Below are 16139 nucleotides of genomic sequence, written 5' to 3'. Positions count from 1 at the left end.
TGCTGAGCCATGTGGAGGCTCAATTCCTAATTTTTTTTTGGGACGCTCCATATTGTTTTCCCGAAAGATTGTGCCATTCAACATTCCCTACAGCAGTGCATGAGGATATGCCTTTCCCCACATCCACACCAACACTAGATGTTTTATTCTTTGTGATGTGTGCTAGTCTCACTGGTATGATATGATATCTCATTTTTGTTTTGATCTTCATTTTCCTTGATGATAAGTGATATGGTGCTTATTTTCAAGTACCTTTTGACCATCTGTATATCTTTGAGAAAATTTGTGTTCATCTCTTCCCCCCACTCTTTGATAGGATTTTTTCCTTGTAAAAATTCTACCAGTGCCTTATATATCTTGGCTATAAACCTTTATCAGATGACTGATGGGCAAATATTCTCTCCCCGTCCCTCAGGTATATTTTTATTCTGATCATCATTTCTTTTGCCTGCAGAAGCTTCTTAGTTTGACATGGTCACGTTTATTTATCCTTGTTCCTATTAGCTTGGCTCATGGCACTAAATCGTTGAAGCTGCTTCTAGATTCAATGCTGTGAGGCGTTCTACCTAAGTTTTCCTCAATATAATGAGGTACTTTCTTGCTTTCTAAGATTCAAACAACCAGAACATATGTGACATAGCATTGGTATGATTTTTTTCCTCATAACACCGCTTTCTCTGTATCCCATATGTTCTGGTTGCTTAGATCTTCACTCTCATTTGTTTCTAAGAATATCTTCATTTCTTCTTGACCCATTAATTACTCAGTAGAGAATTTTTTAATTTACAAGTGTTTGAGTTTTTTTCCTGATTTCCTATTTGTGGTTAACTTCCATTTTTAATGCAACATGGTCTAAGAGGTTAGTGGATGTAGTTTCTATCATCTCTTGATATGGTGGAGATATGTTTTGTGACCTAAAATGTGCTCTGTCTTAGAGAATGTCCCCTGTTCACTGGAGAATAATGTGTACTCGACTTTTGGGGGGGGGTGAAGAAGCTTACATATGTCTGCTAAGTCCGTTGATTATATTTCTTCCTTCAAAACCAGTGTTTCCTTATTGAGTTTTAGTTTAATGATATAACCAGAGGTGATAAGGTAGTAATGCTCTGTCATTAGGTACATCAATGTCTAGGAATGTGAGTTCTTCATTTTGTATATATCCCTAAATCATTGAGAAATGACCACCCCTGCCCCTTATAACTAAATACTAATAATGGATGGACGGTTGCATACACTTGCTTAACAAATCCCAGTTATCATGTAATGAATGTGAGGAGCGGGAAAAATCAACTCATCACCCCCTTCACAGAGACTGGGTCAAACAAGACTTATCAGTAAGTAGAAATATGTGGGAACAGAAGAAAAACAAAATGACCTTTTTTTTAAAAAAAAACTATGTTTCCTCTACCCATTGCTAATTAGTTGTAAAAATTAATTAAGTTTTTAAAAATTAATTAGTTTGATGAATCATGAAACAATTTAAAACAACTAACAGACCTGAAGGAAGAGATAGACAGCAACACCACAATAGTTGGAAACTTAATTATAAAGTAGGTTAGACCACACTGAACAGGGTTGAAAATCAATGCCACACAGAAAAATGAATGATCTTTATGTGCTGAAGTCCCCAAAGAAAAAGTATTCAAAGAACTCTCCTGGAAATATACCTTCTTTAAGCAAAGAGAGAGCAGCACCACCCACCCCCAATTTCACCTGAGATTAACGGCTAATACTATGCATGTCCCCCATTGTTCCATTTCTCCCGGTGTGACCCCATATTATCATTCCCCAAATCCTGCCACTTTGGGAAACACTGATCAAGTGCCTCCAGATATCCCGAGAAAATGACATCACTTGTGTGCTGTCTGGCTAGGAGTGTATAAACTGAATCTGCTCATGAGAAAACCCTAGACAAATGTTCTCTTAAAAAGTAGGGGGCTGAGGAATTATATCCTTCAAAGTATCACCACAGTGAACACAATGAATGTTTGAAAGTGTTGCTAATTAAAAGGAGGGTAGGCGTTTGCCTTGCACATGGCCAATCTAGGTTTGGTACCCAGCACAGCATTTGGTCCCTCAATCCCCACCAGGAGTGCTATCTGGGCACAGAGCTGGAAAAACGGTCTGAACATCAAAGAATTTAAAAATAAAATAAAAGGAGGCATAAGAGAAGTGGAAACTAAATGCAGTGCCTGATTCTAAGCTGAGCCCTGTACTTAAGAGCAGGAATTATAGAGAAGATTTCCATAAATGTCATTGTTTGGTTATTATTATTACTAGTTTGTCATAAATGACAAAATTGAATGTGCTTTGTAGATTTAAGTATTATATGTATTACATTAACTTGTTCATAACTGTAAATGTGGTTACTTAAAGGGAAATTCCGATGCTTAGAAAAAAACATTGTAATATTTAGGAGTATGATATAGGTAATTCTCAAATGACCTTTTTTGTGTTAATATTTACATACACATATACTTAATTTTATATGCACATATAAAATAAACACCTTATGTGAAAATAAGGAACAGCAATAGATAGCAAGTGAATCTAGGTAAAGGGGAAAAGAGTAGATGAGTGTTTTCTGTAATATGTACATTCCTGCAACTTTTCACAGAAAATTTAAGACTATTCTCTAATCAAAAGCTTTTTTTAAAGAAGATAATTTATCCTGAGCAAAGTAGTGATTGTTTTCTATTCAATATTCCCTTCACTTTCTGTCATTTCCTCTTCCTGCTCCTGTTTTTCCTTCCTCTCCTCCTCCTCTGTTCCTTCTTTAGAAGTCCAAGCCTGGTGAGAAGGGCATCTGCATTGGACAGACAGTCATCACCAAGCACCGGAACACTCGCTATTACAGCTGCAGAGTGATCGCTGTGACCTCACAGACCTTCTATGAGGTTGTGTTTGACGACGGCTCCTTCAGCAGAGACACGTTCCCTGAGGATATCGTGGTACGTATCTGGAACTCCTGCTCCCCATTCTACTTTTTGTATCACCTGCCTGTTGCACCCTCGGGAATCTATTGGTTTGGAGAGTAACCTGTGCCTTGCTCCTTTCCCACTGCGAGGACCAGTTTTTTCTAGGCCTCACCTTGTGCTTCTGACTACATCAAGCCCAATTGAGCTTAGTTTCCTCTTTCCAGATTGTCTTCATTGAAGGAGACAGTGCACAGGGTCAGGAAATGAAATGTCTTTTCACGTTTCCTTTTCGGTTACAGCGTGGGCATATTTGAGTTCCTTTATTACTTTAACTTCTTACTTAACCAAAGACCGGGCTTTTATTAATCTGACCTTAATGAGTGGCATCACACATATCACAGTGCTATATGTGACTTGAAGTTTGTGGAGATTTCAGATGGGAGTAGCAAAATTCACAGAGGAAAGAGACTGTGGTAAGAACTGGATTGGAAGAGGTATGGGTGTTCCTGTCACTGTCTGCTCACTCTTTCCTGACTCGATTTTCCTCAGTGAACGCCTGGGAGCTTAAGGGGAAGAACTCCACAAATCTTGCTTTTTGATGGGAAGTTTCACATGAAGAGTATTTTCCACAGAAGGTTTTTGGAACTGGTCAAATCATCTAACTGGCAGCAAAGTTTGTCTTGAGTTTGATCTTCGTATCAGTTCTTTTTTAGGGATGGATCCATCTGGGGAACCAGGCCTCAATAATGTAGTAGCTTCTGCATTGGTCCGATCTGTTGGTGCTTTGCCTTTATTTGTACTTGGAAAACCATTTCTTAGTGACTTTTTAACAGTACACAATATGCATTTGGTGCATTTGATAAAGTGTTACTTAATTGTATATACATAGTTCTAAAATTTTAGTGCCCTGCAGTAGAAGAACCATAGATTCAGTCAGCTCTGCTATTCTTACTTCTTCTGTATGCCTTTAAGAAGGACAAGTATATAAACAAATGATATTTGAAAGTTCTTAAAGATCTTAGGGCCAGATGATGGTACATTGGGTAGAATGTTTTTCTGGCCTGAACTGACCCAGACTTGATCCCCAGCATCACACATGGTCCCCTGAGCACTGCCAGAAGTAATTTCTGATTGCAGAGCAAGGAATAACATTGCTGGATGTCCCCCCCACCCCAAATAAAATGATCATAAATATCATGAATTTAGACAGGCTTAAAATACCAGGACATGGTCATATACTAAAAGGGTAAAAGGTAAAAGGTAAAGGCCCTCCCGTTGATCGTCGATTTGCTCGAGCGGGCCCAGTAACGTCTCCATTGGAGACTTTGTTGTTACTGTGTCTGGCATATCGAATACTCTCGGTAGCTTGCCGGGCTCTCCGAGAGGGGCGGAGGAATCGAACTCGGGTCGGCCATGTTGGCCGCTTGTAAGGCGAACGCCCTGCCCGCTGTGCTATCGCTCCAGCCTAGTTATATTTTTTGTTCAGTTGTAACTGGAGCTTTATTTTTGCATCACTACATAAATCACAACTTTTTTTTGTTTGTTTTGTTTTGGAGCCACATTCAGCTCAGATTTTAGAGTCTATTTACAGTTCTGTGCTTGGAGGTTACTTGTAGTTGTGTTCAGAGGATCATGCGATGTGATGGATCAATCCAGGTTTCTCATGTGCTAAGCATGCACACTCACACTTAAAGCCATCTCCCTGGCTCCATAACCAACAATTCTAGGAAACGTACTTTCTTTATTAAAATAGGTCATGCCTTCAAGCCTACAGTCCAGTCTCTGAGTACCTACATCAACCATCACCCTGGGTGTTGGTAAGGAGGATGGAGCAAAGGTGGGATTCCTGCTTAGTTGGCGATGAGGAGGGTTAGCGGGTACTTTCTGTCTTGTCTGCTAAGTTATAGATGAACCAGATACAGCTCTTTCCCAGTTGGGTCTAAGACAAATGGGAGATATCACAAAGTTAATAAGGAATAAGGGTGACCCTGACTTAACAGGTGGAACCACATGCCTGCACTGCTCTCTGATCTTGACATGCATTTCATTCTTCTGACCTCAATATTTTTCACATTTTTCTGCTGAGATTAAGAAGGCACATAGAGGTCATTCATTTTTCTGAGGTCATACAGAGCAGATATGTGGTGGAAAGAGTATCCTTTCCGGAGTCTGGTTCGGAGCCTCAATTCTTATCCCAAAAAGGAGTGGCACTTAAAGCCAGAGAACAGAGACATGCAGAGCAAGAAGACACAGGCACATGTAGTAGACTATAGCTCAGCCCTCCATTGTGGTTACGCCAGGCCTGCTCAGACTACATACATTCTATTTACAGAATTAAAACTTCTTATAAGGAAACTCTGAATATTAAGCTGGTAAAAGAGAGAAAACTTTGGTGAGCAGGGGATAAAAAACTTATAAGCATTAATCTCAAAACCTGAGCAAATAATTAAGTCTTTATCCATAGTATTAATGAATCCTAAATTCCCTTTCACTGCACAAGTCTAAACACACACTTGCACAGCTGGGTTTAAGCTTTCCTGGAATGTCTTTTATTTGTCCATGAATGAAAGCATATTATGCTGAAAGTTCTTCAATTCCACATGTCTTTCCATCTACTCCTACTCTCTGTGAACCTAGACAAAATGGTATTGAAGTATTCATGAGTTTGTAAAATTTGTAGGATTCTTTGAGAACATCATGGCATTTAGATAAAATTGTAAAAAAGCATTCTTTAAAGCTTCGTTATCTATTACTTAGCACATTTCGCAAGGATTTAAAATTTCAGCAACGATGTGTGTAGAACTTGTAGAGGGAAGAAGATCCACATTCTGAGCAGTGGCATAGGTCAGCATGGGTTGAAGACAAAGCATCTGTCCGAATTCGTGCGAAGAGCCATTTCTTCAGGGAAAACAGCACACTGGCTTTCTCTTCAAACTTGTGTTTTTCTTTGAACACGTATCACATTTGCTTGTCTCTCTGTTTCTTTGCTTACAAATTCCACTCTGATAAAGCCTGTGTTCTCTCCCAAACATATACTTCTCTTTCCTCTCACATTTTTCTAAATAAATTTCAGTAAATACTAACTTGCTTCACACACACACACACACACACACACACACACACATACACACACACCTCACACCTATACTAATCCGTAAGCAGTTCTTCTCATTCATTTGGTCTTTCCTCCCTCGGCATATTTCCTCATACCTATTTGCTTTCTTCATTTCGGTCATTTTTCCAAGTCTTGTACCAAGTAGAAATGTTTCAGTCACATTGTATTTTTATATTTTAGTTGCATTCTCTTAGTGTCAGTAGTTTTCTGCTCATACAAGAGGTCTGTTGGTTGTGAAAGGGCTGCTCCTGCTTCACTTCTTTGGTATCAAAGCAAGGAAGAGGTTTTTCGGGTTTATTTCCTTATAGTTGTGTTTTAGACTTCTCCAGAGAAGCAGAACTTAGTCTGTATAGTTTGTGTAGAGATAGACCCATTAACACGCATAGAAAATATTTACTATAAAAATTGACTCACATGATTTTGGAGATAGAGAAGCCCCGTCATCTACCACTCATTACCTCGTTGAGCCAACAGCAGAGTTCCAATCTGTTATGCTTTGAGACCAAGGAAAACTGATGGTATAGTTTCAGTCCCAAGACCAGCATTTCTATAGACACAGAAACAGATAATATTTTATCTTGTGTGCAGGTAGGCAGAATTTCCTTTTATTTGGGAGAGGGAAGACTGGCCTTTTGTTCTGTTCAGGCCCTCAATTGATGAATAGAAGCCCACCCATATAAAGCAAGGTGATCTGCTTTATTCTATCAGCCCACATCATATTAAATTTATTTTTAAAAAGCCCCCATTTGGGGCTAGAGCAGGTAGGGTGCTTCCCTTGCACGTGGCCCACCCAAGCTGTCTCCAGCAACACATATGGTCACCCGAGTCCCACCACAGTCATCCCTGAGCTCAGAGCCAGGATTAAGCCCTGAGCACCCCCCAAAAAAAGATAAAAATTGCCTCACAGATATTTCCAGGACAATTTTGATTTAATATCTGGGTGCCCCATGGTCCAGACAGGTTGACACACAAAGTAAGCATGAAACCTATTTTAGTCCCAGGCATTTTAGAAATCGACCTGCAGTGCCAGCCTCTCTCACTCAGTGGCAGAGTTGAGTTTTCTTTTCTATATTTTACCAATTTTGCTACGTACTTTGTTCTGCTCCTCACCCAGTTTCCTGAAAGGCATAGTCATGAATTCGATGAGGTGTACTTTCAAAATGTAAAGACTTAATCTAGAATTGACTGGAGTCTCTGTTTCTCCCTGACTTTAGTAAAAGCCCCAGGATGAAAAGTCTCTGTAGTATGTGAAAACAAGACTTCAGTTTGGGCTTGTGATGTTAAATTTAAAAATATAACACACACATGCTGAATTATGTATCCATTGATAATAATATTCGGTCCCATATGTGATATAGATGTTTGCATCACCTACCATTTTTAGGCCTTTTAACCTAATTAGTACAGTCACCCAAGTTTAGCATTCCATATTCACCCACATCACAACTGTCTTGTGAAACATGGAGACCCTAATGGAAGAGTTTTATCAGGAAATAAGAAGAATGCAATCAGGTCCGTTTATGTCCCCGTTTCTTGCAGATTGTGGCAGAATAATTATTTGGTGGAAATACCAAATACATTCTGTATTCCTCGGAGAAATCTTGTTTTCATTAGATGATATACTTAGGGTGTCTGAAACTGGGGGTAGGAAATGGTTTTCCTCTACTTGTCTGAAAACTCTCTAATCCACACAATGTGCTTATCAGGTGTGATTGCCGCCGGGAAAGCACTTTCATCCCATGTTCTCAGCCGTCTGTGTGACTGCCTCGCTTTTCTAAGCGGCAGGTGCTTGCTAACTGGGATTGCTGCATTGGTACAGTATATATATTTTTTTACTATGAAAATCAAATTCAGAATGCCATTCCAAGTTATTTATTTATGTAGGACACAAATAGAGCCCCTTACGAAGCCTGCTGCATTGGTGCAGAAAGTTACATTCCCTTATTTATAAAATCAGTGATTATAAGCCATATTATGAATCCAGTAGCAAAGAAGCATTGCTGGAATACAGACTGGAATGAAAATAAATTTACCAGACATTAAAATCCCCTCTTAGGATTTTGTGACTAGAGAGAGGATTTGGAGCAGCGGGGGAAGAAATATTCTTCCTACTAGGAAATTTCTTTCCATATCTAGTTACATTATTTCTGTGGTAACCAGAGAAATGCTCCCAGATTCTCCTCTCCACAATCCACCTGCAGAATGTGTGTATCAGCCCAGTTAAACTCGGCATGCAATCTGTAGCTGTCAAAGGAAGTAATAAAAGATATATTGCTACACACCTCCATCTGTCAGTCTATGAAATTGCGACACACTTGCTGATGAATTTTTTTGTCTCCTAGTATTTTGATGGGAGTGAAAGTTGCCCTCCCAAAAGAATGCCAGGAGCCTAGCCAGTTGGAGCCCCTTCTAGCCTCTGCCACAGTCAGGGATACGCTGGCATGCCCATGTAACACTAGAGTGACGATTGCTTCCCCGTCACGGAGAAGGATGCAGCCTGCCCTGGGAGCTTGGGCAGACACTTAACATTCACTATTGAGTGTGAGAAGAGAAACAGGACCATTTAGAAATTCGACAGCAAGAGTTCATCACTGAAATTTCCTGGAGGACTTGCTGCATTTTTCAGCCTCTGTTGCAATGTGCAGGAGGCACTGGAAAATCTACTCCAGGATTCCAGGGGCTGGTTGTCCCTTTGTATCCGGTATAAACTGCAGTTCTGAGAGCTCATTTTTCCCCACTTCTGTTACAGACACATTGTTAAACTTTCTAGCTATCGGTGTTTTTCTCTATTAAAAAGGGAATAATAATTTCTACCTTCTAGGGTTATAAAAAAGGACTGGATGAACTAAATGGTTGACACATTGTGGTCACCAAAAAAAAAAATCTATTCTTTTTGAGTTCAGTCGGTAAAGCTTTTTTCACTTTCTTTCTTCCCCTTCCCGTAAATGCCACCCTTTCTGGGACTGGAGGGAACGCCATAGTAGATGTGTCCTTACAACTTTGTTCTTCCTTTGTTAATTAAACCAGATGTCTGGGCTGTGAGATTTTACAGCATTGACTTAAGGTTTCCACTTGCTATAAATCAATCCAAGTGTCTTTTGGACTTTATAATAAAGAACTCACATCGTTAGATTTAGGCTTGTGTTTTTCTGTGCATTCTGACTCATATTACAATGACTTTTCCTAACAAATTCAGCTCCAAAGTAAATTCTAACTTATTCCACAGATGTACCAAGTCAAGTATCACATCCTTCCAAGCCCCCCAAACTAGGTGGTGACAGATCACCAATTCAGATTGACCTCCTGTATGCCATTGCTTGTGGCTTCTAGGCCCTGAGTCACCTTTCCAGGAGGTGTGTCCCCTGGTACTTTGCATGGCCCTGCTAGAAAACCCAGATCCTTCTTTGATGCTGCTCAGTGTTAAGCACCCTGTAAGTCCCCACTTGGCTGGCGTAGGTGTGGGAGTGACTCTGAATGGGCAAGCAAGTACATTTGTAGGTATTTACAAAACTAAGAACAAATGTTCTCAAAAATGTTTATTTTTTTTCCAATGGAATCTTTAGCTTCTTAGGTGTGCTTGATATTTAAGTCAGGTTTAAATCACACCCTGTCCCAGGCAATCTATTCTATTTGTTCTAGACTAACATCCTCTCTCCCACTCCACTCCCGTTCCATTGAGTTTGTGGTTCTGATAAAATGAATGGGGCATTGCTAGATTGTCTTCTGAAACTTGTGTCCGTTTAGTTTTATGCAAATACTGCCCACATGACATTTAACTATTCTGGAAGGGTATCCTTCTCTCTCTCGAATATGGAGCTGAATCAGTAAGGTCAAGGACTTTGCCAAAGTCCTGTTGATTTTTACATACTCTTATGGATGTAGTACCTATTAATGCTTTGATTTTCAGTAATACTTAATCTCTGGACTCGGGAGGTAGTTCATGTACTAGTGTACATGCTTTTTTTTTTTTTTTGGCTGATTGGGGGTGGTATTTTGGGAGTCAAACCCAGCAGTGCTTAGGGTTTATTCCTGACTCTATGCTCTGGGATTACTCCTGGCAAAGCTTGGGGGTTCCTATGAGATTCCAGTGGTCAAACCCAGGTCAACCGCATGCAAGGCAAGTGCTTTACCCACTATACTATCTTTCTGGCCTCTGGCGTACTTGCTTTTTTATGCCAGAGGACCAGGTTCAATTTCCAAGTACCTCATGGTCCCTTGGTCACTGAGCTGGGAGCAACCTCTGAGCACCAACCTGGGAGTATTACCCTGAGCATGGATGGGTGTAGTCTCAAACAGCCCCTCCCAATAAAAATAAAATATACTTTTCTATACCTTTATATTTGACTGAAAAAATTATTTATACTTAATAAATTTGAATGCAAAATAAGAAGAGATTAATTTGTCTTTTGATTCATGTTGATATAATAAACTTCACAGATCAAACCTTTCCATTTTTATTTAAATAATTAAAGTTTTAAAAATATCCTATGATTATAAATTTTAGATATATGACTTATACAGATATCACAGTTTTTTTAAGTTCTTACTGACTATTCTAATCAGACTTTAGTTTGGTAGGTCAATTCCTTCAACATATTTTAAATATTTTCAAAAAACAAACTGCACACAGACCAGTCTATTCAAAACACATTACATTATAAACACAATTTACTATGGCTATATTTAAACACAATTAATAGATACATTTGCTCGAGCGGGCCCAGTAACGTCTCCATTGGAGACTTTGTTGTTACTGTGTCTGGCATATCGAATACTCTCGGTAGCTTGCCGGGCTCTCCGAGAGGGGCGGAGGAATCGAACTCGGGCCGGCCATGTTGGCCGCTTGTAAGGCGAACGCCCTACCCGCTGTGCTATCGCTCCAGCCCTATCAAAAAATGCATAACCAAAGAGGACCAAATCTTATTGTATAGGCTAGGAACTAATAAATTTTAAAAAAAGTGTCTAAAAACTTTGAGACAGTTCAGAGCCATAAAGTCTGGTTGCTCCTTTGAAGGCTATGGCCACCAGGCAAAGGGCAGGGACTTCTAAGGCCAGCTTTCATTTGATTTATCCGTTCTCTAAACCTGAGATACTACCCAGTCTTATAAGTTTCATGAACTATGTCTTATGTTGGTAGGATGGGTACTTCCAGTTCTAGGATTTTATTCCCATTTGTGTATTACGTGGTTGGTCTTTTGCATTGAGACCTGAATCATATTAATGCGATGTTAGAGGTCATGTTTGAGTTGCACTCCCTTTCCATTTTATAAATTATTGGTACTTCCTGGCCACAGTTCTGTAGCCATCATACTGACAATTTCCATTTAGTGCTGGCAGTCCTCTGACAAAAAGTATGTCATTACTCTGATGTCCCATGCAGGGGATTAGCTAGTTGTCCTGAAGACACAACTGTCAGTTATGTTTTACTTCAAATTTATGCCTTCCTCACTTGACAGTATCTCTCTTATTTCCCTTTTGGTAATTATCTCAAGGTGATTAGTTTAGAGAACTTGTTCCCAGGAGACGGGTTCCTTGTGTTTCTTTCTCATCCTTTTCTTTCCAAGGAGACTTATCTCATCTTGAGTCTAACAAAATCAAAATAACTACCTTGAACTTGAGGGCAATGTTATTAATTTCTAGGTTTTCATCATCTCTGTGCAGAGCTTAAATGCATGGGTGGCAGGCACCTTGAACAGGATCATCACAACATTTGGGAATATCCAGTGGCAGCTCTGTGAGTTGTGTGTTTAACACAGTGCTAGGTACCCTGAGGAGTTTCAAAGGTGCATAGGCATATGTGTAGGAGTGACTCTGGGTGTTGTGGAGATAAAACAAAATACCCAAGTAGTATGGAAAAACTAGGAAAAGACTTGTTTTCCCCTGTAAAGCACCTTCTGGCTACCTAATTGTGACTCAGTGGTATAGGGATTAGCTTTGCAGGCATGAGGCTAAAAATACTACCTTTCACGCTGTTTTTAGGTTCTCCAGTGCCACCATATCTTCTCTTTACCCCATCTAAGAGTGTCACCCCTGATCATGACAGCAGCAACAGCAAAGGGAATGGGTGGAAAGAAGAAAAAATAAATTTTACTGTGGGATCCTGGGAACCTCCCAGGGTATCTCTTATGAGTGAAACCACCTCACCTGTGAAATTCATGCCTCATGTAAGCCCATTTATATTAGTTTTTATATTATGACCTTTACGTCTATAGTGTAAACCACATCTCTTGGAACTCATCGGAAAAATTTTACGAGAAAATTGTACCGGATACAGTGGAAGTTAGTGAGACCAAGTCCAGGGATGCAAGCAGTTATTATAGGCCAGCTCATTAAAGCCATCACATCAGCAAGGGGAGAGATGAGCTAGCTGATCAAGGACTTGTATGACCTTGTTATGGATTTGGGATATGAGTTCTCTGTCGGATGTTTGAGGGATTTTCCCCCTCCCAGTTTGAATAATATTGTGTTGTTTGAATATAACATTTCTATTATCCATTTGCCAATTAATGGACTTTGGAGTACATCCAGTTTGGAACTATTTTGAAAAATGCAGCTTGGAACATTTGTTTTCAGGTCTTTGTGTGGACATGTCTTTTCATGTCTCTTGGGTAAACATATGGAAATGCAATTACTGAGTTATATGTTAAGTGTCCATTTAGCTTTCTAAGAATCTGCCAAACTGTTTCTAAAGCATCTGTCTTCCTTTGCATTTCCACTAGAAATTTATGAGGTTATATTTTCTCATGTACTCATCAATACCTGATGTCGTCAGTCTTCTGGATGATAGTATTCTAGTTAGATAAGTAGTATCAGTATGATTTTAATTCTGATTCTCTGTATGAATAATGACTTTGAGCATCTTTTCCAAGTGTTTATTAACCATGCATTTGTCATCTTTATTAAAAAGATCTCAGATATTTTGCTTGATTTTAATTAGTTACAATAATTAAAATACATTCTATATGTGAATCCATTGCCAAGCACATGATTTACAAATATCTCCCAGTTTGTATCTTGTCTTTACTTGTTAAATAGTGTCTGAGGAGCAAAAGATTTCAATTTTTGTGAAGCCTGACTTATCAATTTGTCCTTTACAGATCATGTTTTACTCAAATCTTATAAAAAATTTTGTCTGACTCAAGGTCACAGAATGTTTCTCTTATGTCTCTTGTAGTTTTTTAGATAGCACATTTAGAGATAAGATCCTTTGAGCTAATTTTTGTGTTTTGTGAATTCAAAGTCTTAAATTCTATCAAATAAAAACAATACAACTAAGTTAATGAATTGGCATAGAATTAAATGAATGACTATAATCACAGTGTAGAACCTTACATTTAGCAGCCAAAAATGTCACTTTTTTTACTTCTTGATTTTCTCAAGATTGCTTTACCAAAGAGAAAGTTGCATATTATCATTTCTTTTTGAAATTCAGAATTTCTAGAAAGTCATGTCACAGCTCATTTGCAGATCTACTTGATATCAGGAGTATTGTAGAAATGAATATTTTATGTTTTCAAATATAATTTCAACATTATAATTTTTATACCTTTAGAAGAAAAAGATCAGAAAATATCAGTAAAACTAAGTTTCTTCAAAAACAAGAAAAAATTGGATGTTTTTAAAAATCGAATTATTTTGGGGCTGGAGAGAGAGTACAGCAGGGAAGGAGCTTGCTTGGCACTTGTGATCGACCCAATTTAAATCTCTGGTACTGTATGTGGTTCCCTAAGCCCCCTCCAGAGTGATCCTGAATGTAGAAACAGGCCATCAGTTAATGTCCAAATTAAAATCCAAAAGAAGAAAGATAAAAAGAGTATTATCTATGATGAGATCTTAAATTTAACAAGTGTATTTAGACTTAAATGGTTTCATATATAGTTTGTATCATTTCATTTATACATCTTAGATAAAAACAAGTCAATATTTATGTTATTTTAAGTATTTTTATAAGTATTTCCAAGATCATATTTTTAAACCATTATATTTTTTCTCCAGAAAGGAAGGTAAAGGTAAAGGTAAAGGCCCTCCCGTTGATCGTCGATTTGCTCGAGCGGGCCCAGTAACGTCTCCATTGGAGACTTTGTTGTTACTGTGTCTGGCATATCGAATACACTCGGTAGCTTGCCGGGCTCTCCGAGAGGGGCGGAGGAATCGAACTCGGGTTGGCCATGTTGGCCGCTTGTAAGGCGAACGCCCTACCCGCTGTGCTATCGCTCCAGCCCTTCCAGAAAGGAAGGGAGGAGAAAATGAAAGAAAATGAATGGAGAAGTACTTACTAAAAGAGGAAAAGCATTTCTTTTCCTTGGGATGAGAATTCATATATATCACACAGTAAAGTTTACCAGTCATTATATTGTATATTATATCCCTAGTACCCATCTGATAACTGGAAATCTTTATCTTTTTCTTTTCTTTGAGTTTCTTCTTCACCAATTCTCACCCTTTTCAAATCTGATCTCTTTGTCTGTGATTTTTAATATTCTATCTCTTAGTGGGGTTTACAGTAGTTGTAACTCTTCTGACTTACTTGATTAGCATAATGCCTGCATTTCAATTCATATCGTTAAAAGTGGTAGAACTCTTCATTTTTGTGGCTGAATAATATTCTACTGAATACACATTTTCTTAATGATAGTTTCATGTTCTGAGAAATGTGTTGTTGGGTAGTTTTACCATTGTATGTCTGTCATCGGTGTACTAACAAATATCTTTTTGGAATATCTTCACACCTAGACTGTATGTAGGAACTTTCATTTCATCATCCGTGTACAGTTGTTTGTTGACAAAAATGTCGTTATGCTGCATAAATGACTACATGTATTGTAACTATAAATTTGGTGAACATTTGGGTGAACATTTATTCCAAAATTTGTAAATCTTGGAATAAAATTGAATCATTATAAATATAATAGAAATCTATAAACAGGGGCTGGAGTGATGGCACAGTGGGTAGGGCATTTGCCTTGCACTCAGCCAACCCAGGTTCAATTCCCAGCATCCTATATGGTCCCCCGAGCACCGCCAGGAGTAATTCCTGAGTGCACAGCCAGGAGTAACCCCTGTGCATCTCTGGGTGTGACCCAAAAAGCAATATATATATATATGTATATATATATAAACATAGGACCATAGAGTTAGTACAGGGGTAAAGGGATTTGCCTTGCATGTGTTCACCTGTTTTGATCCCCAGCCCTACATATGATCCCCCAAGCACACCAGGAGTCGTCTCCAAGCATAGACCCAGGAATAAGCCCAGAGTACAGCCAGATACAGACCGAAAAAACCAAGTAAATAAACATAACAAAAAATTCCTTATCTCTTTAAATAAATACATGAACAGATTTCGCTAGCACAGCACATGCCAACATTCATTTATTCTTCTTCAAACTGTGTTTCAAACTTTTGAATTTCACCCGGCTCTAACTTACTTGGTATCAAATATCGATGCTGTGACCCTTACTAAGGTATGACCAGGTGTGCTTCATTAATATTTAAAAGTTTCCAGAGCCATTATATATGTGTGTGTGTGCGTATGTGTATGTGTGTGTGTGTGTGTGTGTGTGTGTGTGTGTGTGTGTACACACACATATATATGAGCTGGAGCGATAGCACAGCGGGTAGGGTCTTTGCCTTACACACTGCCAACCTGAGTTTGATTCCTCCGCCCCTCTCAGAGAGCCTGGCAAGCTACCGAGAGTATCTCGCCCACACAGCAAAGCCTGGCAAGCTACCCATTCAGTATGCCAAAAATAGTAACAACAAAGTCTCACAATTTGTTTTGAGACATTACTGGTGCCCGCTCGAGCAAATCAGTGAACAACAGGAGGACAGTGCTACAGTGCTCTCTCTCTCTCTATATATATATATATGTGTGTGTGTGTGTATGTGTGTGTGTGTGTGTGTGTGTGTGTGTGTTTAGATCTTTGTGAGGCAAATAGCCAATAAAGAACTAAGAACTACCTGGTTACAAATGTTTTACATTCATTATTTTTCACTATCCAACCCTGGGCCGGAACTGTAGCACAGAGGGTAGGGCGTTTGCCTTGCATGTGGCCGACTTGACCAATCCGGGTTCGATTCCTCCGCCCCTCTTGGAGAGCCTGGCA

At 39.0% G+C, this 16139-nt stretch overlaps 1 protein-coding gene across 1 annotated transcript in view; it reads left to right on the top strand.

Annotated features, from left to right (window-relative positions):
- The window catches only part of KDM4C (lysine demethylase 4C), a 443969-nt gene that overhangs the window by 401208 nt on the left and 26622 nt on the right, over window positions 1-16139 (top strand). Inside the window, exon 19 of the mRNA XM_056130576.1 lies at window positions 2781-2951. Coding sequence (XP_055986551.1) covers window positions 2781-2951 — 171 coding nt within the window. The remainder of the gene's footprint in view (window positions 1-2780; window positions 2952-16139) is intronic.

The sequence above is a fragment of the Sorex fumeus genome, unplaced genomic scaffold (assembly GCF_029834395.1).
Source record: "Sorex fumeus unplaced genomic scaffold, SorFum_2.1 ptg000079l, whole genome shotgun sequence".
Taxonomy (NCBI): domain Eukaryota; kingdom Metazoa; phylum Chordata; class Mammalia; order Eulipotyphla; family Soricidae; genus Sorex; species Sorex fumeus.
This window is presented reverse-complemented; position numbering and strand designations above follow the sequence as displayed.